This window comes from Ornithodoros turicata, chromosome 7 (assembly GCF_037126465.1).
Source record: "Ornithodoros turicata isolate Travis chromosome 7, ASM3712646v1, whole genome shotgun sequence".
In the NCBI taxonomy this organism is placed as follows: Eukaryota; Metazoa; Arthropoda; class Arachnida; order Ixodida; family Argasidae; genus Ornithodoros; species Ornithodoros turicata.
Window position 1 is genome coordinate 56447674 of NC_088207.1, and position 26342 is coordinate 56474015.

At 48.5% G+C, this 26342-nt stretch overlaps 1 protein-coding gene across 4 annotated transcripts in view; it reads left to right on the plus strand.

Moving 5' to 3' along the window:
• The window catches only part of LOC135401679 (chromatin-remodeling ATPase INO80-like), a 38790-nt gene that overhangs the window by 8954 nt on the left and 3494 nt on the right, over positions 1–26342 (plus strand). For 2 of the 4 annotated variants that reach the window (XM_064634196.1, XM_064634199.1), the window contains exons 12-35: positions 6–73; positions 178–232; positions 323–420; positions 525–638; positions 1823–1918; positions 2594–2790; positions 3075–3159; positions 3514–3631; positions 4006–4365; positions 4911–4997; positions 5064–5157; positions 5244–5327; positions 5403–5661; positions 8243–8365; positions 8438–8660; positions 10382–10509; positions 11461–11555; positions 12408–12480; positions 12574–12732; positions 14510–14612; positions 14770–14858; positions 15736–15897; positions 15962–16070; positions 17899–18123. In XM_064634196.1, coding sequence (XP_064490266.1) covers positions 6–73; positions 178–232; positions 323–420; positions 525–638; positions 1823–1918; positions 2594–2790; positions 3075–3159; positions 3514–3631; positions 4006–4365; positions 4911–4997; positions 5064–5157; positions 5244–5327; positions 5403–5661; positions 8243–8365; positions 8438–8660; positions 10382–10509; positions 11461–11555; positions 12408–12480; positions 12574–12732; positions 14510–14612; positions 14770–14858; positions 15736–15897; positions 15962–16070; positions 17899–18123 — 3204 coding nt within the window. The remainder of the gene's footprint in view (positions 1–5; positions 74–177; positions 233–322; positions 421–524; positions 639–1822; positions 1919–2593; positions 2791–3074; positions 3160–3513; positions 3632–4005; positions 4366–4910; positions 4998–5063; positions 5158–5243; positions 5328–5402; positions 5662–8242; positions 8366–8437; positions 8661–10381; positions 10510–11460; positions 11556–12407; positions 12481–12573; positions 12733–14509; positions 14613–14769; positions 14859–15735; positions 15898–15961; positions 16071–17898; positions 18124–26342) is intronic. The other 2 variants (XM_064634197.1, XM_064634198.1) reach the window with 2 other exon arrangements.

Genomic DNA, 26342 nt, shown 5'->3' on the forward strand with positions numbered 1-26342 from the left:
CTCAGACAACGAAGCTGTGAAAGCCCAAGCTCTGCAGAATGCGGAAGACGCTTATAAAGCGCACCAGGCTAAGGTGAGTTTTGGCTCATGAATTGGAGGGGCCCCGTGTCTCAGTTTCAGTGCCGCATAGGGCACACCACATAGGGCACCCCTTAATGAGTCCGTAACGTGTTTCAGACGGATGCTTTCGACAGTGAGCTCAAGTTCATGAAGAAGGCAGACGACAGGAAGTGTACGTAGTCTCGTGCGCCCGTCAAATTAGGGATTTGGGCCTCCGAAGTACCCCCCGTACATATGTGTGAATCTGGTTGCACAATTTCAGACAGCAAAGACTTCAAGATCGCAGACCCCAGTCATGCCACCGAGGACCTGTCGCAGCCTCACATGTTTGTGGGCAAGCTGAAGACGTACCAACTCAAGGTAGGCTTCATGCGCACTTTGCTGAGGAGGACCAGCAGCATGGAGATAAAACCTTTTTGTTTCTTTTTTTGCTTTTCTTTTCTTTTATTTTTTCTGTTTTTCAGGGTATGAACTGGTTGTATAGCCTCTATGACAAGGGCATCAACGGGATTCTTGCTGATGAAATGGGTCTGGGAAAAACTGTACAAACTATCGCATTTTTGGCGGCTCTCGCAGAGGCAAGTGAACTTCCAGTGCTTTACTCTGCTTCTGGAAGAATTTTACGGTTTCTAGCAGGGTTGCCAACGGCATTGAACTGAACTGTGCCAAGGCAGTCGAAGAAATGTCGGATGTGACGAGGGTTTTCAGTCGTGTCGGCGCTTTCGTCGACCCGCCTTTTTTTTTTCTATTTCTATTTCTATTCTATTTTTTCTATTTCTTTTTTTCTATTTTTTCTGGAATGCGTAATATTTTTACGTGGAGTTAAAAGTTAGCATGCGGCACTTGTAGCTCCCAGTCTTTCAGTGATTCTGTGGAACATATTGCACAATCAGTAAGAGCTGACAGAATCAAACCACAAATAATTTTTTTTCTCGCATCTGTATTAAAAGTCTGTAAACGTGAGGTGGCTGGCAAACAACATTGAGAAAAAACTTTGCAAGGAAGCATGTGGGCTGGTGGCGACTACCTCTCATACTTGGAACCCCGAGGTCGGAGAAATTAGACAAACACGGCAAAATGTCAAACATTGCTGAAGGTCGGATTGTAAGAAGTCACGACTTATGTATTCACAAGTAAGGAGGAAGGAAAGCTTTCACCCCACAAATGTGCAAGAAACAACTACTACTACTTTTGCGATTATGATTGGAGAGTTTCATCACCAGGGGCGACACTCTACCCCGTTTACCGGTGGTAATGCCGCCTCACAGTGAGGACACGACATTCTTACTTGCAGTAAGAAAATGCTGTTTCTCGAACCACAGCCCTTTGAGCTGCGTTTGATATTTTGTCACGTTTATCTCAGTTTCACCAGTCTCAGGATCGTTGGGACAAACAGTGATGGCGAATTTGTGTGTTCATTTCCTGGCAGCTTTCTTTGCCATATTCTGCGCAATTACGTTCTCTTGGTCAAAACGTGGCAATTGTCGCATGGTTTAGCAGACGACGGAAGCGGAACACAAGCCACCGCGATGCCCCTAACGTGATCTAAGCGAGCTGCAAGCTTCTGGGCATCAGTGTTTGGGTGGCACCTGTCACATGACCTGGCACGAGCACCAGGCTAGCAAAATCCGAGCTCTTTTGCAGTTTTGTCGCAGTGCGGCCGAGTGAATTCGCCACAAGTTTTTGCGCCGTTTGGTTTCCTTTGGCAACCCTGCTTTCCGTGGGACATGGCGTGAATGTTGTTTCGTGCCCACCCTCGCAGGTTCAGAGTATTTGGGGCCCCTTTCTAGTCATTGCTCCAGCCTCTACTCTTCACAACTGGCAGCAGGAGTTGACGAAGTTTGTGCCAAAGTTCCGGGTAAGGCACGCAACAAATTGTGCTGCATCGCGCACTTTGTCGTACCGCCTGCAACATACTTGTCTGAAACCTCCAGCCCGAGGCCCGGCTGTCCCCTATTTGCGGTGTCGTGCGCTAAGGCGCCATACCGTTATCACCTCCGAGGCGAAGCGGCGTTTCACGCGGAGCCACCAATCTGGAGAGATAATCTGTGTTGTCTTTTTATTTATTGATGTATTTCTCATTTTTTTCTTCATTACGCACCCCATACTTTGGGTTAAACCCGATTTTTCACAATGGTTCCCCCCCTCCGAACAAGTTTTCCAGAATTCTGGTAAAACCCGATATCTACCCGAAATCATCGCGGTCCTTCAACTTGTCGTTCTAGGTAAATCGTCGAAAAAGTGGATCATAATATATATATAACTTGGTCGGCGTCTGCTAGCACGGAGGAAAGAATGCTAGCAGACGACGCCCAAATATCGGAGATGATTTCTCCCGATTGGTGGCGCTGTGTGAAACGGGCACCCTTACACGGCCTCCCCTCGGAGGCGATAATGGTACAGCTCTTTCGCGCCCGACACTGCCAGTAGGAGGCAGCTGGTCCAACGGGCCTGGAGACTTCGGACAAGCGTGTCACAAGCAGTACGTGTGTTCAGCTTTTAGCTAACCTTTGCCGACCCCTGCTTATACCAGGTGGTACCCTACTGGGGCAACACGAGTGATCGCAAGGTGCTGCGTCAGTTCTGGAGTGACCTCCACACTGAGAAGGCTTCGTTTCACGTTCTAATCACTAGTTACCAGTTGGTGGTACAGGATGTCAAGTACTTTCAGCGCATCCGGTGGCAGTATATGGTCCTGGATGAAGCCCAGGCCATCAAGAGTACTTCCAGGTATGACATTTTGAATGAGGCTCGGCCCCTTAGAAAAGCTCCGAAAAGACGTGTTTATGCCTCTAGGTACCCCCCTTAGCAAGAGGCAAATTTTATATAATTTTCATCATTTATTGGAGAGGAATTAAACTAAGTTAAATTATTAGTGTGTGTTATATTTTCTTATTTTTTCCCCTTTTTTCTCCATTATGCACGCCATACTTCATCTTGACTAGCCCTGTATGTTTCCAAGCATGACACTCTGTAGTGTGGTTTAGCTTACGCTTACCTTATCTGCTTCACAGTGTCCGTTGGAAGATTCTGCTGGCTTTCAACTGTAGGAACAGGCTCCTGCTTACTGGTACACCTATTCAGAACACGATGGCAGAGGTAAATCTCATGTTATAGCTGTGATTGAAAAAAAAAAAAGTTTTTTATTTATCGGGGTTCACGTAGGGGCTTTTGAAGGCGTGCGTCTTGTTTTACAGTAATTTATGCCGCGTGCATATACAAACATGCATTTTTGCTGCTAAAAACGGAATTCCATGTATTCGAGCAAGCATTAAAACAACGTGTCCCATAGGGGGAAAGGTAGTTGGGGAGTGACACCTATATTTGCTGCTTTCCCGACAAGTATTTTTTTTTGGGGGGGGGGGGGGCATTAGGGGATTTGAGGCGGAGCTAGGAAAACTCCTGCTTTGTGCTGTCTTCGACAGTCCTCATACTTGACTTACAACTTTTCAGCTTTGGGCTCTGCTGCATTTCATTATGCCCACCTTATTCGATTCACACGAGGAGTTCAACGAGTGGTTTTCCAAGGACATCGAAAGCCACGCTGAGAACCGGTCTACCATCGATGAGAGTAGGTTTCACATATCTGTCTAATGCAGCCGACGTCCAAGTCTATGGGTATAGCAAAGACCTCTGTTTTGGAGGGCATGTTTTTTTTTTTTTGTTTTTTTACATTTTGCCTAAATACTTACTGGGTTTTGCTGTTAAGTACTATTTGATAATACCGTATTTATTAGCGTATGAGACGCACATGTTTTACCCAAAAACATCGCGCCATTGAGGAGGTGCGTTCGATACACGAGACAAAATTGGAACCCAACACGTAAGGCACACTTACCTCGCGTTTTACTCAGAGGTATCTGCAGCGATGCAGCATGCCCTGATGGGGTCGAGCTTATTAATTTATAAATTCTCTCTCTCTCTTTCTCTCCCTGTGCATCTCAGAGCACTTATCGCGCCTGCACATGATCCTGAAACCCTTCATGTTGCGCCGAGTCAAGAAAGACGTGGAAAACGAGCTCTCCGACAAGATTGAGGTGCAGGTTTACTGCCACCTGGCGAGGAGACAGAAGAACCTGTACCAGGGGCTCCGGAACAAGATCTCCATCGAGGACCTGATGCAGTCCTCGGCTGCCGCATCTGCATCCCAGGCGCAGTCTGCCACTTCGAGCCTCATGAACCTGGTGATGCAGTTCAGAAAGGTGTGCAACCATCCGGACCTGTTTGAGAGGAGGGAGGTGCGCTCGCCGTTCCACATGCGAGGAACTGGAGGGTACACTGTACCCAAGCTGCTTTTCACTGAAGGTTTGTTCACTTTGCATAATGTAAAACCCCTGAGACTAGGGAACACGAGGAGACCGAAACGACACGACACGAAGTCCCAACAAAGTCCCAACAAAGTCCCAACAAAGTCCCAACAAAGTCCCAACAAAGTCCCAACAAGGTCCCAACAAGGTCCCAACAAGGTCTCTACAAAGTCTCGTGTTCCCTAGTCTCGGGGGTTTTACATTACACATCACCTTCACCAGCTCACTTGCCTCCTAGCCATTTTTTTCATTGTTCACTTTGTTCTTCTGGTTTTGTTTAGATCAACAATCACTGCTTAATCAATCATGTACAAATTAATCGGCGTGGAGGTTTGTTTTTAGTCGTTTTGTTCTCTTTTTTTTTTTGTGACTGTGTGCAGTCATGTGGGGTGTAGAGTTGAATTTCGAGTGAATTGCACGAAAAATGTGGCGGTGTCAATGGTGACATAAAAAAATTATTTCTCGACTCACTCAAAATGCAATAGGCCGCATTATGGAGGCAAAAGAAGCGCGTTGAGTTCACAGCCTTTTTGTCCTTGACAGGTGTGTTCACTTCGTGGAACCAGAGTCGAAGCCGTTGGCCCAACATTTTTCATCCGAGTCACGTCCATCACTCCCTGTTCAAGTCAGGTGGGTGCACGCTCTGAGCCTCGTACCTGTGGCTGGCCTACATTGTTTTTGTTCCGTGCCCCGCAGACGCCCAACCCATGAACACGTTCTCGTTCTCTCGGTTTGTTGGACTGTCGTCCTCTGAACTGGCCAAGATCATGCTGTGCGGCTTGCTGGAAAGGTGCGGTATTAAGTGGTGGAACTTTGCGGGACTCTTCTTTTCGACGTCTGGAGCGCATTTCCTTTTTTCTTTTTCCTTTTTTGCAGGTTCTTGTCGATCATGAAAGAACTTCGAGAAGCGCAGCGTCTGCACCACCAGCACGTCTGGAAAGAGCATCGACGAAGAAGCAGGTGCTGTCTCCTCGGTGCTGTTCTCCACCTTTCCCCTTCTTCCGCGTACTAACGTCCCGGTGGTCACCTTCTCAGGTACCTGGGCTCTACGGACCTGATGGTGTGCAGACACGCCCCGGTGGGAGCGGCGTCGCTCGCGCAGAAGGGTACCCTGCATCGCCTCGTCTTTGCCGCGGGTACCGTGTACACCGTCACGAAGCACCGTTATCACGCCATGAGAGAGACCCCCGCCCACTTCGAGATGCGTCAGCGCAAGCTGGCGGCGTCCAGCGCGCAGCCTGGCTCCAAGTCTCCCGAGCAGCTGAAAGACGGCCCCCCGGGATCCCCCACCAAGGTGAGGCATGTACGGGGCTTTTTGAATGCACCTCTCGGGAGGCGTTTTTATTGGCGCGAGTTCAGATAGGAGTCCCACGCAACGCCTCGGAAGTTGTGGTTGTGCTGGCTGTGGCGGGGCTGGAGGTACTGGAAGTACGAATGGAAACGGAGCGAACCGTGGTGTGCACAAGAGGCTCTGATGTCTAGTTTGTTGTTTATAGGAAGTTTAAAAAAAATAGATATTACGAAAGATGACTGATTGATTTTTGTAAGTTTCTAGAATTGAAAGAAAATTATAAAAATGTGGTCGTAGTACAGTAAAACCTCGTTAATTCGGATCGCGGGGGACCACCGAAAATGTCCGAATTATCCGAATGTCGAATTATCGAACGGGCAACAAAATACCAGGTAAACTTGCCATTATCAACGTACCTTTATTACGAAAAGAACTGCGAGAGTGTGGTCTGCCTTGTACATGAAATTTGGGCGTTTAAGACAACTTTTCTTATAACTGCCAAGTGCTGCACTGCTTCGGCACCGCCGGGAGCACTACAACAAAAGTCTTCCAAAACAGCAAGGGCTTCCGCCGCTTCTGTAACAGTCCGCCGTCGCGGCAGCTCTTCCTCACAATCCTCGTCCGATGCAGCGTTGTCATCGGCACCCAACACCTCGTTGACGATGTCTTCGTCCGTAAGCTGGCCGGCGACAGCGACACCGTCGTCAATAGAGATGTAATCTGCGATTTGCACGGCGGGTGGGAGGACGCCACGAAAATGATCGTCGTCCTCTTCGTTTTCGTGAGATGTTACGTCCTCCAACTGGTCGCAGTCCTGATGCATGTATTGCACAAACCCGCAATGGCGAAAGCAGTTCGCCACAATTTCAGCTGGTGTGCTTGTCCACACGTGCGCCAAAATATGAACAGCGCTGAGCAGCGTCACATCATACTGCCTGCCGGTACCCATGCAGAGCAGCATGCGTTCCAGGACATGTCGTCGGTATCTTCGCTTTACGTAGTGTATAATGCCTTGGTCCATTGGCTGTAAGGCAGACGTTGTGTTGGGCGGGAAAAACACCACCTTGACCCACTCAAGGTCAGACACGTTGCAGTGCGCGCTGCAGTTGTCAACAACAAGGAGCACCTTGCGCTCTTTAGCGCGGAAATGACGGTCCAGCTTCTGCAGCCAACTTCGCCAAATGTCGGACGTCATCCAGGCCTTCTGATTGGCACAATACTCCACCGGGAGTTGCTTGAGGTTTTTGAAGCACCTGGGCTTCTGTGCTTTCCCTATGACAAGCAATGGCAAACGCTCTGTCCCAGTCATATTCGCGGCCAGAAGGACGGTCACTCTCTCTTTGCTCCTTTTACCGCCGACGCATGGGTCTCCCTTGAGCGTGATAGTCTTGTCTGGCAGTGCTTTGAAGAAAAGAGCGGTCTCGTCCGCATTAAACACGTCACAGGGCTCGTAGGCGGCTATGTGCTCCCGGAGCCGAACGCACCGCCAATCTCTGACGACGTCTTCATCAACAGCAGCTCTCTCCCCGCAGATGTTTCGGAAGATAAGTCCGTGGCGTTCTTTGAATCGCGAAAACCAACCTTCCGAAGCTTTGAATGCTTCAATCCCCATTTTTGCTGCAAAGTTCTCGGCTTGCGTGCAAATAAGGGGCCCACTCAGAGGTAACTGTGCATCGCGCGAGTTCACAATCCAACGAAGAACAGCGTCTTCCAATTGCGGGTACGCCGCTGTACGAAGGCGTTTCCGCTTTCCGTGGAACTTCTCACCTTCCATGGCCGCGATGATCTGTGCCTCATTCTTCACGTATGTTGCCAAAGTGCTCCTTTTCACATCATATTTTTTCATCACTTCCTGTCTTGGGACACCATCCTTCAGCGCTTTAAGAATCTCGACTTTTGTTGCAAGGTCCTTGGTCTCGTACTTAGCACGCTTCGCAGGAGGAGCCATGTCAGAACAGCATGCACGTCGTAGAAAGACTGACGTATACACGTGGTTTAAAACTAGATTTCGCTTCAAGATGGCGCCTGACGTCATCAACGTCACGGCGCTGATGACAATGGCGATGTGTACGCCGCACTTTGCCGTCTTTTTTTACCGTTTTGGCGTCCGCTGTTGAGCACCCGTGCGCTTCCCTCGAGCCGTGGTTGTTCGAATTATCCGGTGCGCACGCGACTGCTGCCGAATTAACGAGCGCTCCTTCCCATAGACTTGTGCAGACGTTTGCCGGGACCGCGCGGGTCGTCCGATTTATCCGAATTTCCGAATTAACGGGTGTCGAATTATCGAGGTTTTACTGTAATTTATTTTAGTCCTAATAAAGTAAGTAAAATAAGTAATAAACTAATAAAAAGTAAATAAAGTAAGTAAAATTACGAGAAAATTTTTACATACAAAATAATTCTAAACTGAAACCTGGCATTTGCGTGTCCAGTTGCTCGTTAACAGCAGAGAACATTGCCATCCCCATGAATTTTACTGCAGCCCGTACGTTGAGCCCGAGGAGAACACATTTACACATACACATTTTTCTCACGTTGTTACGTGTCTGTAACGAGTAACGTGAATCCGACGTTTATCGTCCAGAAGTTGCCCAACGTGCCCACGCCGGTCCTGCCAGAGTTCCCCCACAGACTTCTCCCTTGCCAGGTCCTGACTCATGTGCCAACCGAGGTCCCCAGGTTCGTCGTCGGTTGCAATGCTCCGAGGGTAAGAACTCTTCACTTAAGAGTCACTCTGGGTGCGTGAGAAATTGCGCTGAGACGCGTAACGTCCAAGCAGGTGACTCTGGAGCCCCGCGGAGTGATATGCAACATGGGTCGCGCCCTGCGCTGGTGGCACAGCATCCAAGAATGCGGAAGTCCCGAGGCACTGAGTTGGTGGAGGACCGGCTCTACGGACTCGGCCCTTGCCCTGAAAAGTGCGCAGGCATTCAGGCCACTTCCTTCGGGAGGGCTGGATTCGGCGAGGCCTCTGGCGGGGTGGTCTCATATTTGCATTCCAGGTGAGAAACGAGACGCTCAAATGAGGCTCGTAATATTACTGTTCTCTAACTGAGGCCCCCCTACTTTCCTGGGCTCCTGCTCAATACAGTGAAACCCCGTTAATTTGAACTCTAGGGGGATTGAAGACATGTTTGAATCACGTCCTACTAGATTATAGCGACCATGTCGTACGGACCCCTTGCCAGCGCTGCATTTGGTGGCTAGGGGTGGCGCCACTCATCGGCCCGGTTATTGCTTCCTCAATTTCTACAGTACTTCGTACTTTAGCTTGCCTTAGTATTTTTGTACAAGCGGTGGATGTCCCACGAGAGATGCTTCCTTCTAAAGTTGATTATCGTCGTCGTTCTACGCGTTTTCATAGGAACTGTTGCTGTCGTCTGCTACGCTAATCGTGCATTTGCTTCTGTGCATTCAAATTTCCATCGTCCTATCACGATGCGGATCTCGCGGGCCGATGAGTAGTGCCCCCTAGCGGATCGTGCAGACGCGCTCCTCATTGGGTTTGCGGATTATGACATGGTCGTTATAATCTAGTAGGTCGTGGTTTGAATAAAGCGGAGTTCGAACTATAGGGAGCAGCTCCAAATGAGAAATCTCGGATGCGTTGACAACGCGTACTACAGGTTTTCCCGGCAATTTTAATCCAAGTGCCAGCTAAATTAATCTACGTGCCACGCAAACTTTATGGGGCATGGATTAATTTAGCTGGCACTTGGATTAAAATCGCCGGGGAAACCTGTAGTCGCGTCGTAGACTCGTCATGGCTCCCTAGGCCTTGTCGCGCATTTGTGGTCATGCAACGGTCGAAGTATAATGGGGAAGCACATTTATTTACAGGCAAGCATCAAAACAGCTCGTGGCAAAAAATAATCTTCTACACGCTTGCGTTCGTTTCTTCAGCCACGCATTTATAAACATTCTTTGCAATGTTAAGCCCAACCTAATTGCAAGCGCTGCAAATGCGAACATTGCCAACCCAATTCGATAAAATGTGGACTTGCTGCCTTTTTCTTGGCTGTGCCATCTACAGGAAGGGTCTGGATCCCCATGAAGCGGGGAGGCTTGCCTGCTTTGCAGACGACGAGTAATTTTCGTGCTAGTCACGTTTGCACACACCATTTTCAGTGATTCGTTCCTTTTCCTGCTCTTTTTCTGGCACAAGTATCGTTTTTATGAGACATTAACTCGTACATGGAATGAGCAACGGTGTCCCTGACATGCCAGCAGCACGTCAATCAGCGCGCAGTTCGGTGCTTCTGAGCCGATGCGTAGTCTCGAGTCAGGCCCAGCTGGGCAATCTCGTTCGAATAAACCATTGCGCACGTTCACGTGTTCGAATTGCCGGTTGTTTTCCCGCATTGAAGTACACGTGACTTTGCCGGGACCTGGAGCGTCATTTCAAATCATCCGGGAGTTCGAACGAGCACATTTTGAATTAACGGGATCGCACTGTATTGAGGTGTTGATACAGTAAACTGTACGTCGTGGGAACAGCCATACTGCACACTTATAATGTAGTTATTTATCTATTCAGCATACCCTAACTCAGATTAGGGTATGCTGACATAGGGTATGCTGAACAAGTGTCCTAAGGACATTTCAAGTTACTGCCAGCAGACCCAACCTTAGCTTCTCTTTTGAATGTTGTCCAGTTTTTGTTTTGGATATCTTTAAGATTGGCTTCATCTTCAGAGAACAATTTATTCTGTATCCATTCCAGACAAAGAGAGTCTGGTCACAGATTCGGGGAAGTTGCAAATCCTGGACACGCTGCTCAAGAAGTTGAAATGCGAGGGTCATCGTGTTCTCATCTACTCCCAAATGACTCGCATGATAGACCTCCTAGAAGTAAGTTGTTTCTCTGCCGTACGTTGGACGCTGTGTGTTTGTCCTGTGTTCTGTCACAGGACACGCAGAGCAATTCCTTTGGCTTCCTTTAGACATGATCCCTGACCAAACCCAAGAAAAGAGTCACTTGCTCAGGACACTCGGGGCACCGTGCAAATTATTTGAATTAAACTTGCAGCCAACTTGTTGTAACTAAATTTTATAGAGGATTTCGCTTGTATTACCGTGATGTGACTGGCAGAAGCTCCCGGTCTTTGGCCTGTCAAGCAGTTAACCCCACGATTCAAAGATAGAACTTGATTGTTCGATTTATTTTATTTTCGAACACACCCAATACACATTTACGTGGGGTGGTGGAGACAGAGGGAAACACTCGCTTACTATGTTTGTGCCGATATAAAACGTTAATTACGTCTATCATATCTGATAACGGTCCTTTATCTCGGCTGCACACCCTAGAGATGTCCACAAAAGTGCGGTGACTCATTTACTTCACCAGGAAATGTAAACTGTTATCTCAAAAACTGCTATTCTGCATATAATTTGGTATCTACACAGCACTTAGTGGCATACAAATCAAATCTAAATCTAACGTAATCTACTGTAATCTTATTCTAAATCTAATCTAAATGTATATCTAATCTAATCTAAATCTAATCTAAATCTAATCTAAATCTAATCTAAATCTAATCTAAATCTAAATCTAATCTAAATCTCAAAGGCTGCAGACTGTTCCTTCAAGAAAGTGAAGCTTGTTAGAAGTGTGATACTGAGTGTGCCACGTTAGTCTTATCATATTTGTCATGGCAGCTCTAGTCCCTTAGATGTCCCCTTTGTTACCTTTTTAGGTACTGCGAGAGTTCTATGACTACTATACACATTCGTTGACCTCAAATTGTAACCTGGGCCCGGGGTAACTGTAATGTAAGCACATGAACATGTTACATGCAGGAATACATGTGGCACAGGAAGCACACCTACATGCGGTTAGACGGCTCTTCCAAGATCTCCGACCGTCGAGACATGGTTGCAGATTTCCAGACAAGGTCAGTGTTTTTACTTCCGCCTGCAGCTTGAACGTGGAATTGAGTGCGTCCGAATCTTGCTGGAGATGACAACCCGAGCAGCACAATATATTGGCCCAAGATTGGTCCAATATTGGCAATACCGGCCCACGATTGGTCCAAGATTAGTCCGATATGGGGCCAAGATGTTGTGCTGCTTGGGAACGTACAGTGTTGTTGTTGTCCCCTGCGTCAATGTGGACTGCAAATAGTTTTTTTCTGCCGTCGCTGTCAGCTCAAAAATGGAACTTTTGCCAAGATTCCGTTCTCTGCTTTCGATTTTCCAAGGCACGATTTTCTGTGTTTTGATAGTCCTTATACATTGATATACTTTTGATAGTCCTTACACAACATTTCAATCACACTGGTGACTACAAGCTGTCGGGGTAAAGCAGACGACACCGTGGGTCTTTGCCTAGCGAAGCGGGAACAGCTTTCCTTAGCTATATTAGAGCCTGAAGTTTTCGGGAAATATTTTTTCCTAAATTCGGAGGGTAAAACTCGGGTAAATAAACATGTGCTCTAAATTCATGCGAATTCGGGTAGGAAAACTTCCAGTACGCTAAATTTGGGGAGGAATCGGGCTCAGTTACTCAAACTAATTGTAGCGGTTTGGCACAAACAGTGATGTAACTGCATTTTTCTGCCAAACAAGTAAGTTAGTGCATTCCTACAGATATCCCAGTGAGGGCAATTTGCCGGGTAAAAATCTGGTTTCACTCTAGAGATGCAACCTTCAATTTGGGGAAGAATCGGGTAAAGCCCTAAAACTTCAGGCTCTAGCTATAATGGCATTACCAGTTGTGTACCAACGTGTGTTTTGATTCTTTCCAGGACTGACATATTCGTGTTCCTGCTCAGTACGCGGGCTGGTGGCTTAGGAATCAACCTCACGGCCGCTGACACTGTGAGCAACCCAGCTGCATTCATCTCCTTGGCCAACCGAAAAAAAAACTTCTTCATAAATTGGTCCACTCATTATTTCTCCGCATTATGGCAGGTGATCTTCTACGACAGCGACTGGAATCCGACCGTGGACCAGCAGGCGATGGACCGTGCCCACCGCTTGGGCCAGACTAAACAAGTGACGGTCTACAGGCTAATCTGCAAGGGCTCCATCGAGGAACGCATCCTGCAGAGGGCAAGGGAAAAGAGTGAAGTGCGTGATGACTTGAACGTGACGTCTTCTCGAGCGCAGTTGTGAGAGAGCCCCCGTGATTTGGCCAAAATAATGTACAGTCGCCGTCCGATTTTTCGGACTCGGCGGGGATCGCACAAAAGTCCGAATAATCGAGCAGTCCGAAAAAACGAATTTCGCTTCAAAATAAACTTTACTAAGCCCTAATAGGCTGGAAAATTTGTCGATGCTTTCCTAACGCGCTTCCAGCTCTGCCTGGTGACATCAGCTTCTATTTCCCGAAGCGACATTTCGTCAATGTACACTGTCAAAGGCACCGCCGTCATCAAGTCCGCAAGTCGGCTTCACCTAACGCATGCGTGCTGTAGGTGAAGCTAGCTTTACAGCGCTGTCGCGAGACTCGCGGGCGGACAGCACGTGCTGGGCTGTTGGCCAAAAACGAAGACGCAAAAGCGTTACGACAGACCTTTTCTACTCAAAGGAATGGAAAATGAACAATCAACACTGCCTATTTTTTGGCTCAATATTTTAGTTGGTTGATTTCTTTTGATACGAATTTCGGATGATACCAATATTTTCCGTCACCCCAAGAGAGAAATTCGCTGGTTGGGCAAAGAGTCCAAAATATCGAGCGACGGAGCTGCGCGGCGTCCGAAATTTTGGACGTTCTTATACATGAACTCTATGGGACTCGAGGCCGTTCCGCGAACGAGTCCGAATAATCGAGCATGTCCGAAAAATCGGGGTCCGAAAAATCGGTCGGCGACTGTAAATGTACTAAAGATTGACGCGGAGCTGCAGGGAGACGCCACAAATTTTGGGCTCCAAAGAAATTTGAGAGCGATGACGGAGTATGGAGCCTAGTAATTTGGACTGCAATTTAGGGTACAAATTTGACTAAGAATTTACGTGAGGCCTGGAAACTTCAGGATTCAGTGATGAGCCGCCTTGTCCCAATTGGAGATCTTTCTTCAACCCTAAGTTTCTCTCAGTGGAGTGGCATTTCCTGTAGCTGGTAATTTTTGTGGTGGGCGCTTTTTCCTCGAAAAAGATGCGTCAAAGGTCTGTGATCGCCGTGATATTGTGAGGTCGCGATGTGATCTCGTATCGATGTGATAAGTAAGCGAGAGCTCTCCGCGGACTCTTTTTGATAGTTAGAGGCACCGTAAAACAGCGGAGGTGCAGTCTGGGAGGATTTCTCTGTTCGATATCCTGAGCCCTCAGTGCTCTTATGACACAATTTTCATCCCAGGTCCACTCATAGTTTTTTTTTTTTTAGAAACTTAAAATTTGAAATTACGGGCAACACTGTGTCAAAGTACTCTAGGAATCAGAAACGTGCATCGCTTGTCAAGTACTGCGGAAAACTACATTACACATGCGGCCGGCACTGGGTCTAAACCGAAAGAAGTTGACTACGTGTCGGCTACGTAGCCGTCAGGGTAGAGCGAGTCCGTCGGGAACATAGATCACTGTTGCTCGACGAATTTGGGATTATTTGCCACCAGACGTCGCCCCGAGCCATTATATCTAAATTTTGCTAGCGAATTAAAAATGTTAAGTGTCCCCTGTCACGTTTTTGACTTGTTGCGCTGGGCAGATACGGCATCAACACAAACTGCCTGTCTGCTGCTTTACGGCACCTCTAACCTTTCCATTTTTGAGCTCTAGCCAATGCCAAATGATCATCCATGTCATTGTCATTGTCAAGCCTCATTGGCTTTTTGCTGCTCTCCCAACCGCGAGGAAATAAAATTGAATTGAATTGGGTGTTCACACTCTCTTTCTATCATAATAGATTCAGCGCATGGTCATAAGTGGAGGCAACTTCAAGCCGGACACCCTAAAGCCGAAAGAGGTGGTCTCCCTACTCCTCGATGATGCGGAGCTCGAACGGAAATGTAAGTCTAAAGTTCGCAGTTTTTCTTCCGCAGGATTGAGCTCAGGGTTCTGAGCAGGCGTGTCCTTGTGTATCTGTGCAGAGTCCCTGTTTGGTTATAGGGGGTTTGCCAGCATGGCGTACAGCTGGCTTTCTCTAACTGTAGACACTTGTTACAGTCCGCCAGAGACAAGAGGAACGCCGGCAATTGGAAGACTGGCAAGAAAAGCCCAAAGAGCGGAAACGGCGCAGCGATAAAGGCGAGAAGGTTAACAAGACAGCTTTTCATATTTCATTTCATTCATTTCATTTTCTTCAGTTTCCTTTTCCATGCTTCTGCTGATAACCAGCAGCGAGGGCAGATTACACTGCACTTTCTTTTTTCTTTTTTTTACGCGAGAGTAAGGAGGAAGCGGGCAGAGACAGATCACCATTTTTGTCCACCGTTTCTCGCATTAGCTTGATGGAGAACTGAGCAGGAACAAAAAAAATTGCAACTTGGAAAATTTTTATTTTTTACGACCAAAAATTGATCAACGTGGTCGTTGACCCCATAATATTTCGGACAACTAGGTTTTTCGATAGATTTTTGTGGCAGTTCGGCGACACATTATTGCTAGGGCCTGACTTTTTAGGGTTAAACCCGTATCCGCCCGATATTTACCCCCCGAACGAAATCTGTAAAATTCGGGTTTAACCCGAATCTACCCGAAAACATCCGGGTCGCGTGGCACTCTCATAAGTGTGCACTAAAATAAAGTTTGATAACATTGCTAAACATTAGTTCCATGTTAAGACAAATTTTTATTAAACAAAAAAAAATCACCCGAATACACCCGAATTCCTGACGACAGAATATCCCGTAACGGGATTTAACCCGAATACACCCGAATTTTCAAATGAAAAATATCACCCGATATTTACCCCCCGAATTTGGCCAAAAATAAAACCCGAAAAAGTCAGGCCCTAATTATTGCGTGCGAACCATATTGCAAGAGCAAGGCAGTGAAAGTTTCCAGCATTGGGGAGTCATATTTGGGGCAGTGTGCTTGGTTCTGTGTATAGTGTTCCCCATCCTTATCCCTTTCTGCACATGAATGCGGGCTAGATGACAATTATCGTTCTTCTTCTTCTTCTTCACGCAGCGAGGGCCACGAAAAAAGAAGAAAGAAGAGAAGAATGTCACAATAGCCTCCGCTGGGTCCCTGGCGCCCTCTGCAGCGCCGTCACCTTCTCCTGGCTTGCATCAACCTGATGCGGAATCTGTGATCAGCTTGGATTCTGTGCCTCCTAGTCCTTACAGCGAAGTAAGTCTCGCTCGTATGTTGCTCATTTTGTGACTTTTTTTTTTCTTTCTGTCCGTCTTCCCAGCAGTCCCTGAGCAGCCTGGCGGTGGCACAGGATGACACAAGCAGCGAGGGACCACTCATCGTGGACGACGGCAGTCCGTCTAGTACGCCCCTACCTACTTTGGCTTCGTGTAAGCGTCACGTTGGAGTAATAATATCCCGCACGTGGGCAAGTGTCAAAAGATGCGCAAATATATCAGTGCATGTGATGTTAATTTGCAGCCTTTATAACCCGAAGGAACCTGTTTTTTAAAAAAATTTGGAAGGACTATTATCATATTTACTCACCTATAGATAGAGCCTGACATTTTAGGGTTTAACCCGAATTTTCCCTGAATTTGCACCCGGAATTGAAGGTCGGTGAAGGTTGGGAAGGTGAAGGAATTGAAGGTTGCCTGTTTAGGGTGAAACCCGATTTTTACCCGGCAAATTGCTCCTACTAAGAGTACCAAAATTTGGGCGCTCAAGTTAGGAGTACATTCTATAAGCAAGTAAATATGGTACAGTTGAACCTCTATATAACGAATTTGTAAATGCTGACTCTTTGTTTCGTTATACCGAGATATTCGTTAAATGGAACACGCCAAGTTAAACGAAGATGGCCGCCGCACTACCAGCGCCGCGCATTCCGCAAAACGTCATTTGTCATGAAACAGGTACTAAGGTAAGAAGGGCACAAAATATCAAGCTTTATTCATTACATAATGCTAGGTAACACGTAATTTGTGCACAGTGTCGCTCTGAGCGTTCATTACCTTCGTAACTCCGGATGAACCTCGACTGCTTTTTCCTACGCGCTCGCGTATCGAAGTTTCTTTGGTTCACTTTCACTCATGACGTCCGGAAAGAACAATAGTACGCCGCCGAAAAGAACGAGAAATGGGCACATGTCGCGTAGACGCCTGCGCCGATGGAACCTTGAACGGCAGCGGCATCATGCCCATTTTACCACCGTCAGCATTAGCGGCGCGAACAAAAAAAAAAGTAATGAAAAGGCACAAAACCACAACGTACTGTCGTCGTCATCAACACAAGCAGATAAGACTTCGCGAGACGTGAGCAAAAAATGTCAGCAATGCGTGTTTTCTTGTCCGAAAACGGGTGCGAAGAGAGCCTCGCGCCGTCGCGACGGTGCGTCGCGACGCACAGCATCGGCGCACCGATTACCGGCAGAGGCGAAGCCCACGTCGGCACGTTCGCGCCCCGAGCACGTGACAACCGAAGTAACCAACGAAAACTCGCGTAAAACCAACGGAGAAGGAAAGTTTCTCCTCCTTTTCTTTGTGGTTAAGGGGTAAAGACACGCGCACGAGAGCCCGGGGACTTCGTTAAATAGAGGTGACCAAACGAACGTATTTCGTTAAATCGAGCTCAAAAATACATTGGCGTCTATGGGGACGCGCTCGTGCAACGGAAATTTTTCGTTAAACGGAGGATTTCGTTAAATGGACGTTCGTTATTGAGAGGTTCAACTGTATATAAATAGAGCCTGAAGTTTTCGGAAATTATTTTTTTCTAAATTCGGGGGCTGAAAAATCGGGTAAATAAACGTGTGCACTAAATTCGTGCGAATTCGGGTGAAAAAACTTCCTGTACGCTAAATTCGGGCTCATAGAAATCGGGCTCAGTTACTCAAACTAGCTGTAGTGGTTTGGTACAAACGGTGATGTAACTGCGTTTGCTGCCAAACAGGTAAGTTAGTGCATTCCTACAGACATCCCAGTGAGGGGAATTTGCCGGGTAAAAATCGGGTTTCACCCTAAAGAGTGAACCTTCAATTCGGGGGTGCAGATTCGGGGAAGAATCGGGTAAAACCCTAAAACTTCAGGCTCTCTATATAAATGTTCATATGTTCGCAGGACTTTTACTAGTTTCGGAAGCTTTCGTAAAAAGTATGCATATTCGTGATAATCTGTTACCCCGCTAAGGAGACATTTTTTTTTTCTTTCTTTGTTGCAGCTGACAGCCCCGGAGTTCCATCACCCGGGACCAAAAGCCGTCGCGGTAGCGGCCGGGGCCGGGGCAGACCCCGAGGGTCCACTCGTCGCGGAGGAGTTAGGGGCCGTGGGTCCATGCTGGCAGCGGCTGAACGTGCGGGTGCGCAGGCGGGAGCGCAAGCGGGCTTTGCAGCTTACGGGTACAGCCTCCCTTGGGGGCCAGGCAACACTAGCATAGCTAGCTCCAGTAAGTAACATTTTGCTCGTCAAGTTAATTTTGAGTCGTCTCAGTTTGTGTGTTTTCTGAGAGGAAGCGGAACAGTACACGATGTAAATGACTCTCCAGTAATATAAAGTACAGGAGGTGCAGAAACAAGTGTAAAGTTGATCTTTGGACATTCTGTATCTCATCTGAGATACATTACATCTGTAGTTTTCGTAATGGATGCTGTCACAATTGGGTTTGATGATTGCAACTGAGGTCGAATGAGATTTTCAAGGTTTTGCCGACAGCACTCAACGAAGGTATGGCATTGTCAACCGTGATGTACATTTAGAACACTGTACTGCGAGTTTGTCAAGTGTGGTTGAGATACATGGCTCTTGGGACGCTTGCGCTACTCTGCTACAGCGGGTGGTAAGATGTACCAAAGTAATTTCAGTGACTAGCAGTGTGCACCACAGGGAAAACAGTTAAATAAAATAACCGCACGCTTTGTTGTAAATTACATTCTTTTACTCAAGAGCAGATGAGTCTTGATTACGGTGAAAAACACAAAAATCAGCGTTACACAGACTATATTTGCAAGATAATTCAATATTCATGATGAATCTGTTGGTATGTCCCCTGCTGCACAGCTGAAAAGGAGCAAAATATGATGGCATGCTACATGTGGTGCAGTGATGGGAAAAGTACCTAAAAATACGTAAAGTGAAGTACAAAGTACTTGGCATTAATAGTACTTCCATGGTAAACAAGCCGACTTCACAGGGAACTGTGCCAACATTCATCTAGAAAGTCTTTGGAAAACCCTCAGACAGCACAGCCTGTAGTAGAATTCAAACCCACCACCTCCGAGTCTTCACCAAGCCATGGCCACCACCAACGACCAGGACACTTTAACCAGCTCAGCCAGCTCGGCTGCTTTGTGAAATGTTGAAGCCCTTGGTCATAAACTGTGTTTTACATCCCAGGCAAAATGACAGCTCAGCCTTAAAAGGTCTGTCATCCCACATCCACCCGCTTTCCCTCCTCGTCGGTAGCGCCGGTTTGTAACGCGGCCGACGCCCACGAACTTTCAACTCGGATTCCCATAGTTTCATCCCACATCCACCCGCTTTCCCGCCTCATCGGTAGCGCCGGTTTGTAACGCGGCCGACGCCCACGAACTTTCAACTCGGATTCCCATAGTTTCATCCCACATCCACCCGCTTTCCCGCCTCGTCGGTAGCGCCGGTTTGTAACGCGGCCGACGCCCACGAACTTTCAACTCGGATTCCCATAGTTTCATCCCACATCCACCCGCTTTCCCGCCTCATCGGTAGCGCCGGTTTGTAACGCGGCCGACGCCCACGAACTTTCAACTCGGATTCCCATAGTTTCATCCCACATCCACCCGCTTTCCCGCCTCATCGGTAGCGCCGGTTTGTAACGCGGCCGACGCCCACGAACTTTCAACTCGGATTCCCATAGTTTCATCCCACATCCACCCGCTTTCCCGCCTCGTCGGTAGCGCCGGTTTGTAACGCGGCCGACGCCCACGAACTTTCAACTCTGATTCCCATAGTTTCATCCCACATCCACCCGCTTTCCCGCCTCGTCGGTAGCGCCGGTTTGTAACGCGGCCGACGCCCACGAACTTTCGGGTTCCCATAGTTTCATCCCACATCCACCCGCTTTCCCGCCTCGTCGGTAGCGCCGGTTTGTAACGCGACCGACACCCACGAACTTTCAACTCGGATTCCCATAGTTTCATCCCACATCCACCCGCTTTCCCGCCTCATCGGTAGCGCCGGTTTGTAACGCGACCGACGCCCACGAACTTTCAACTCGGATTCCCATAGTTTCATCACACATCCACCCGCTTTCCCGCCTCGTCGGTAGCGCCGGTTTGTAACGCGGCCGACGCCCACGAACTTTCAACTCGGATTCCCATAGTTTCATCCCACATCCACCCGCTTTCCCGCCTCGTCGGTAGCGCCGGTTTGTAACGCGGCCGACGCCCACGAACTTTCAACTCTGATTCCCATAGTTTCATCCCACATCCACCCGCTTTCCCGCCTCGTCGGTAGCGCCGGTTTGTAACGCGGCCGACGCCCACGAACTTTCGGGTTCCCATAGTTTCATCCCACATCCACCCGCTTTCCCGCCTCGTCGGTAGCGCCGGTTTGTAACGCGACCGACACCCACGAACTTTCAACTCGGATTCCCATAGTTTCATCCCACATCCACCCGCTTTCCCGCCTCGTCGGTAGCGCCGGTTTGTAACGCGGCCGACGCCCACGAACTTTCGGGTTCCCATAGTTTCATCCCACATCCACCCGCTTTCCCGCCTCGTCGGTAGCGCCGGTTTGTAACGCGACCGACACCCACGAACTTTCAACTCGGATTCCCATAGTTTCATCCCACATCCACCCGCTTTCCCGCCTCATCGGTAGCGCCGGTTTGTAACGCGGCCGACGCCCACGAACTTTCAACTCGGATTCCCATAGTTTCATCCCACATCCACCCGCTTTCCCGCCTCGTCGGTAGCGCCGGTTTGTAACGCGACCGATGCCCACGAACTTTCAACTCGGATTCCCATAGTTTCATGCCACATCCACCCGCTTTCCCTCCTCGTCGGTAGCGCCGGTTTGTAACGCGACCGATGCCCACGAACTTTCAACTCGGATTCCCATAGTTTCATGCCACATCCACCCGCTTTCCCGCCTCGTCGGTAGCGCCGGTTTGTAACGCGACCGATGCCCACGAACTTTCAACTCGGATTCCCATAGTTTCATGCCACATCCACCCGCTTTCCCGCCTCGTCGGTAGCGCCGGTTTGTAACGCGACCGATGCCCACGAACTTTCAACTCGGATTCCCATAGTTTCATGCCACATCCACCCGCTTTCCCTCCTCGTCGGTAGCGCCGGTTTGTAACGCGACCGATGCCCACGAACTTTCAACTCGGATTCCCATAGTTTCATGCCACATCCACCCGCTTTCCCTCCTCGTCGGTAGCGCCGGTTTGTAACGCGACCGATGCCCACGAACTTTCAACTCGGATTCCCATAGTTTCATGCCACATCCACCCGCTTTCCCTCCTCGTCGGTAGCGCCGGTTTGTAACGCGACCGATGCCCACGAACTTTCAACTCGGATTCCCATAGTTTCATGCCACATCCACCCGCTTTCCCTCCTCGTCGGTAGCGCCGGTTTGTAACGCGACCGACGCCCACGAACTTTCAACTCGGATTCCCATAGTTTCATCCCACATCCACCCGCTTTCCCGCCTCGTCGGTAGCGCCGGTTTGTAACGCGGCCGACGCCCACGAACTTTCAACTCGGATTCCCATAGTTTCATGCCACATCCACCCGCTTTCCCGCCTCGTCGGTAGCGCCGGTTTGTAACGCGACCGATGCCCACGAACTTTCAACTCGGATTCCCATAGTTTCATGCCACATCCACCCGCTTTCCCTCCTCGTCGGTAGCGCCGGTTTGTAACGCGACCGATGCCCACGAACTTTCAACTCGGATTCCCATAGTTTCATGCCACATCCACCCGCTTTCCCTCCTCGTCGGTAGCGCCGGTTTGTAACGCGACCGATGCCCACGAACTTTCAACTCGGATTCCCATAGTTTCATGCCACATCCACCCGCTTTCCCTCCTCGTCGGTAGCGCCGGTTTGTAACGCGACCGATGCCCACGAACTTTCAACTCGGATTCCCATAGTTTCATGCCACATCCACCCGCTTTCCCTCCTCGTCGGTAGCGCCGGTTTGTAACGCGACCGACACCCACGAACTTTCAACTCGGATTCCCATAGTTTCATCCCACATCCACCCGCTTTCCCGCCTCGTCGGTAGCGCCGGTTTGTAACGCGACCGATGCCCACGAACTTTCAACTCGGATTCCCATAGTTTCATGCCACATCCACCCGCTTTCCCTCCTCGTCGGTAGCGCCGGTTTGTAACGCGACCGATGCCCACGAACTTTCAACTCGGATTCCCATAGTTTCATGCCACATCCACCCGCTTTCCCGCCTCGTCGGTAGCGCCGGTTTGTAACGCGACCGATGCCCACGAACTTTCAACTCGGATTCCCATAGTTTCATGCCACATCCACCCGCTTTCCCGCCTCGTCGGTAGCGCCGGTTTGTAACGCGACCGATGCCCACGAACTTTCAACTCGGATTCCCATAGTTTCATGCCACATCCACCCGCTTTCCCTCCTCGTCGGTAGCGCCGGTTTGTAACGCGACCGATGCCCACGAACTTTCAACTCGGATTCCCATAGTTTCATGCCACATCCACCCGCTTTCCCGCCTCATCAGTAGCGCCGGTTTGTAACGCGAGTGACTCACTTCGCCACGAATGTCAGTTCATTCCTTCGCCATGATGATGATGATGGTGGTGGTGATGCTACGAAGGAGCTCGCCTTTGTTGGCCTCACAGATATGGACAACGTCACAACTAACGCTCTGGGGGAAGGGGATGGAGAATGTGCGACCTGGGCCGACTTCTAAGAGAGCTGTGCCGACATATGTGACAGCGTCTGAGGAAAGCCCAAGGATATGGCCAGCATACATTAACCACTCAGCCAAAACCTTCGCCACGAATCCTAGGCCATTCAGTTGTAATCTCTCGAGAGAACAACAATATATTATCCAATGTCCAAAGAAACACGACATGCGGGAGGGACCCTTCCGGAGAAGCGAAACAAGCGGTACGTTTTTCGAGAGGTTCTCGTGGGACATACTCTCTCAATGAAAGATGAAAGTCACTGGAAAGGTTAGCCAGCTGTAGGACTCGAACCCACATTTAATCGGTAATCCAGAAGATGTGGGTTCCTACAGCAGTCCTACAGCTGGCTAACCTTTTCAGTGACTTTCATCTTTCATCGTTAATTTCTTAGGCATATTGAGGCCCCCTGTATATGTGATTGTCCCTTCTATGTTGTTCCAGCCTTAGAACATCAGTTCTGTCATACTCTCTCAAGTCACGATACCCACGCCTCAGCTTGGGTCGCGGTTTTCGAGTCTGATGCTGACATGGACCCGAGATTCCGTAAATTATGAATTTTGCCGGGTGGTTGTAGTTCTATTTTGACGCTGTTTCATTGTAAGGAAGTTGCGTTTTGATACAAATTATGAGAACGCGAAATCGCAGCATTTTTCTGTATCGTGGGAGCGTGTTTCACTTCAGTGCGCAAGTAACGCGATATATGAAAAACTCGAAAAGCGTATTCTGACCAGTTCGGACCCAGATTTTATTGGGAGAAACACCCATATGTAACGTTTCAACGTTACCGTGGCTGTGGAGAGACGCGACCAGTCTGGATAGGTATGCCCGTGTAATGCGCAATTTTTGCGGCGGAAAACGTAGCATTCCAAATATTTTAGCATTAATCAAATTAATTAACTAAAAAGAAAGGAAAGCGTGCAATCGGTTAATGGAACCCCTAATAAATCTGGTGGTGGATTGCAGCAACCTACACTCTTAAAAATGAACTTCACCGCATAGCACGCTCCTAGCCAACCATAATCTCGAATGATATCGTTATCTGCCCTGATTTGTTGAAAACGGGAGGCGTACGCCTTTTTTGTGACACTTATGCTGTTCATAATTGTCACAAAAAAGGCGTACGCCTACCGTTTTCAACAAATCAGGGCAGATAACGATATCATTCGAGATTATGGTTGGCTAGGAACGTGCTATGCGGTGAAGTTCATTTTTAAGAGTGTAGGTACTATGCGCATCGAATCAGCGGAAAACATTTGGCAACGGAAACCCGCGTGTTGTACGTTAGATTTTATCCGTCGATTTTCACAAAAAAAAAAAAAAAAAAAAAATCTAGAAGAAAAAGGTGCAAGATGAACGCCAAGACTGATGATTACTTTGACGCTTGAGCCGACGGCGTGGGAAACCGGAAGTGTGCTTTGAAACTCTAGTAGCTAGCGCGCGAGAAAGCCTCACCGGAAACGTAAAAGCCGCGTGGGGGTAGAAAAGATCGCCCTCAAAGTTCGTCGAGGTGTGTTTCACTTCGTTTATAGGGACATAAGTTGCTGCGCTGGTTTCGGAAAGCGCCGCGCACTCGAGTGAGGGACACAGCCAATAGAGTCGAATGCACTGTCTGTCTGTCACAACCCGGTACATGTACCGTAATTTCACGCGTATAAGCCGCACCGCAGGTAAGCCGCAGGACGCGTTTTTTGGGACGTTTTGAAAATTTTCTGGCAGATAAGCCGCACCCGCAGATAAGCCGCGGCCGATACGAGACGACTGATTTGTGCGACAAAGGAGACCATAGAGAAGGCCATAAACCCTGTGGTCCATACTCCGGGATCGGCACAGTGTACAACAGAGGAGGTCAGTTCTGGAGTTCTACCAAGATCGGATTGTGCCCTTGTCGGGTGTTTTTCGTGGACTGATGGGTGAGTGATCTTCCAGAAGACGTGAATCACTGTCACCACTTTCCTTAAAGCTGCTTGGGGGAATGCACCAGGAAGATCAATCTACTCGAATGTGGACCCGTCCCTGTTACGCACTGTTCGTGCATCGGCAGGGCAGTGCTGTTCCAGAGACACTGCTGGCCCTTTCGTTAAAATCGGCGTATGGGGAAAATACCAGGAAAAAAATAGTCATGAGATAAGCCGCACCGGTGGATAAGCTGCAGGGCGCCCTTGAGAAAAAAAAATCGCGCATAAGCCGCGGCTAATACGCGTGAAAATACGGTACTAATACTATGCGTTCATAAATACGAACGATCTGGGGGGAGAAACATGTTAAGTGCCCCAGAACAAGAATATTTCGAACAGACACCGTCCTCGTCATTGGCATGGTATATGTAAAGGGTACGTCAACAGCTCAGTGGATAGGAACAATCCATCCAGTCTTTTACGACAGAGGTGAACAAACTGCGTACATAATTGAGCGTGACATTTTCCGCGAAGTAACACCACGGCGGTTTGTGATTTCTCACCCGCGAAAAATTAACTTCGCGCTTTTTAGCAGACACTGTTACTGGCGATCGATTTCGTATAGGCCCGCAAAGATCACGCAAAGCGAATGCACCAAAGAGATCGAGGGACTAGTATTTTCTCACACAAAGGGCAGTCTCTCATTCATATTGCTCGTGTGAACTGCCACGCGTTTTTCTGAAGTCACGCTTCAGTTTGACGCCTGCCTTACAAACATCGTTCTTTCTTTCTTTTTTCTTTTTTACTACTCGAAAAGCTTGAAGCATTGAGAAGTTCATTAACGAAGAGGACCGATTCTCTCACGCCGGATTAACGCGGTAATTAATCGCGGATTAAGTCTATCCCGAACGGATTAATTTCCCACCGCGCCGCGGTTCGCATATCGTCGTATAGTGTTCGAAACGGTTCTCACGCAGTAATCTTAACTCTGCACGTACGCGAGATCTGAACGGTGTTCGAAGGGAGAGTTCTTTTGGGTTCCGTTCATTCTGGGGGCTGCGTTTCAAGGTCAGCCCGTTTCGGAAATTTAACGGTTCGTTTCTCGTGAATAATGATGCGTCCAGAAGTTACGCCTTTTTTATGTTTGCCGCCAGAGGGTTCCGCCATTATTTCGATTGGGCCAGATTACGTATCTGGTAACCGATGGAACAGAAAGGATTGTTTCGTGCGTGTCCGCTTTTAATTATCGGTTTGCTGGAACGGTTAGTAAAGGTACTGTAAAGCAGTAGAGCTGCAATCTCAGAAAATCTATCGGTGCTCTTACGTCACAATTTTCGTCCCAATCGCGCTCATAGTTTTTTTTTAAATTAAAATCGAAAATTACGGGCAACACTGTGTAGAAGTCTCCACCAACGGTGCATTGCTCGTCAAGTACAGCGGCGAGACTACATTGCGTGCGCATAACACTGGGTCTGAAACGTGAGGTCGGCTACGTAGCCGTCAATAGCAGCGAGCCAGTCGAGAAGTGGGAACATAAATCACTGTTGCTTGACAAATTGGTGAGTATTTCCCACCAGACGTCGCCCCAAGCTCTGTTTTAGCGCAATTTTACTAGCATATTAAAAATATTTAGCCTTCTCGGTCACATGTAGAACTTGTGCTTGGTTTACAAGTAACACGCTGTCAGACTTTTGAGTTCCGGTTTCGGGTGGTCCGTGGAAGTCAACTTGAGTCGTAAAATAGTTTGTGCCCTGATCAACCCGTAGTTATCGGAATGGCTGGAGGGTACGCAGGGTGCTACCAGGGTACAACGACCTCCCGAACTGTAGACCCGGTCCGTTCCCCT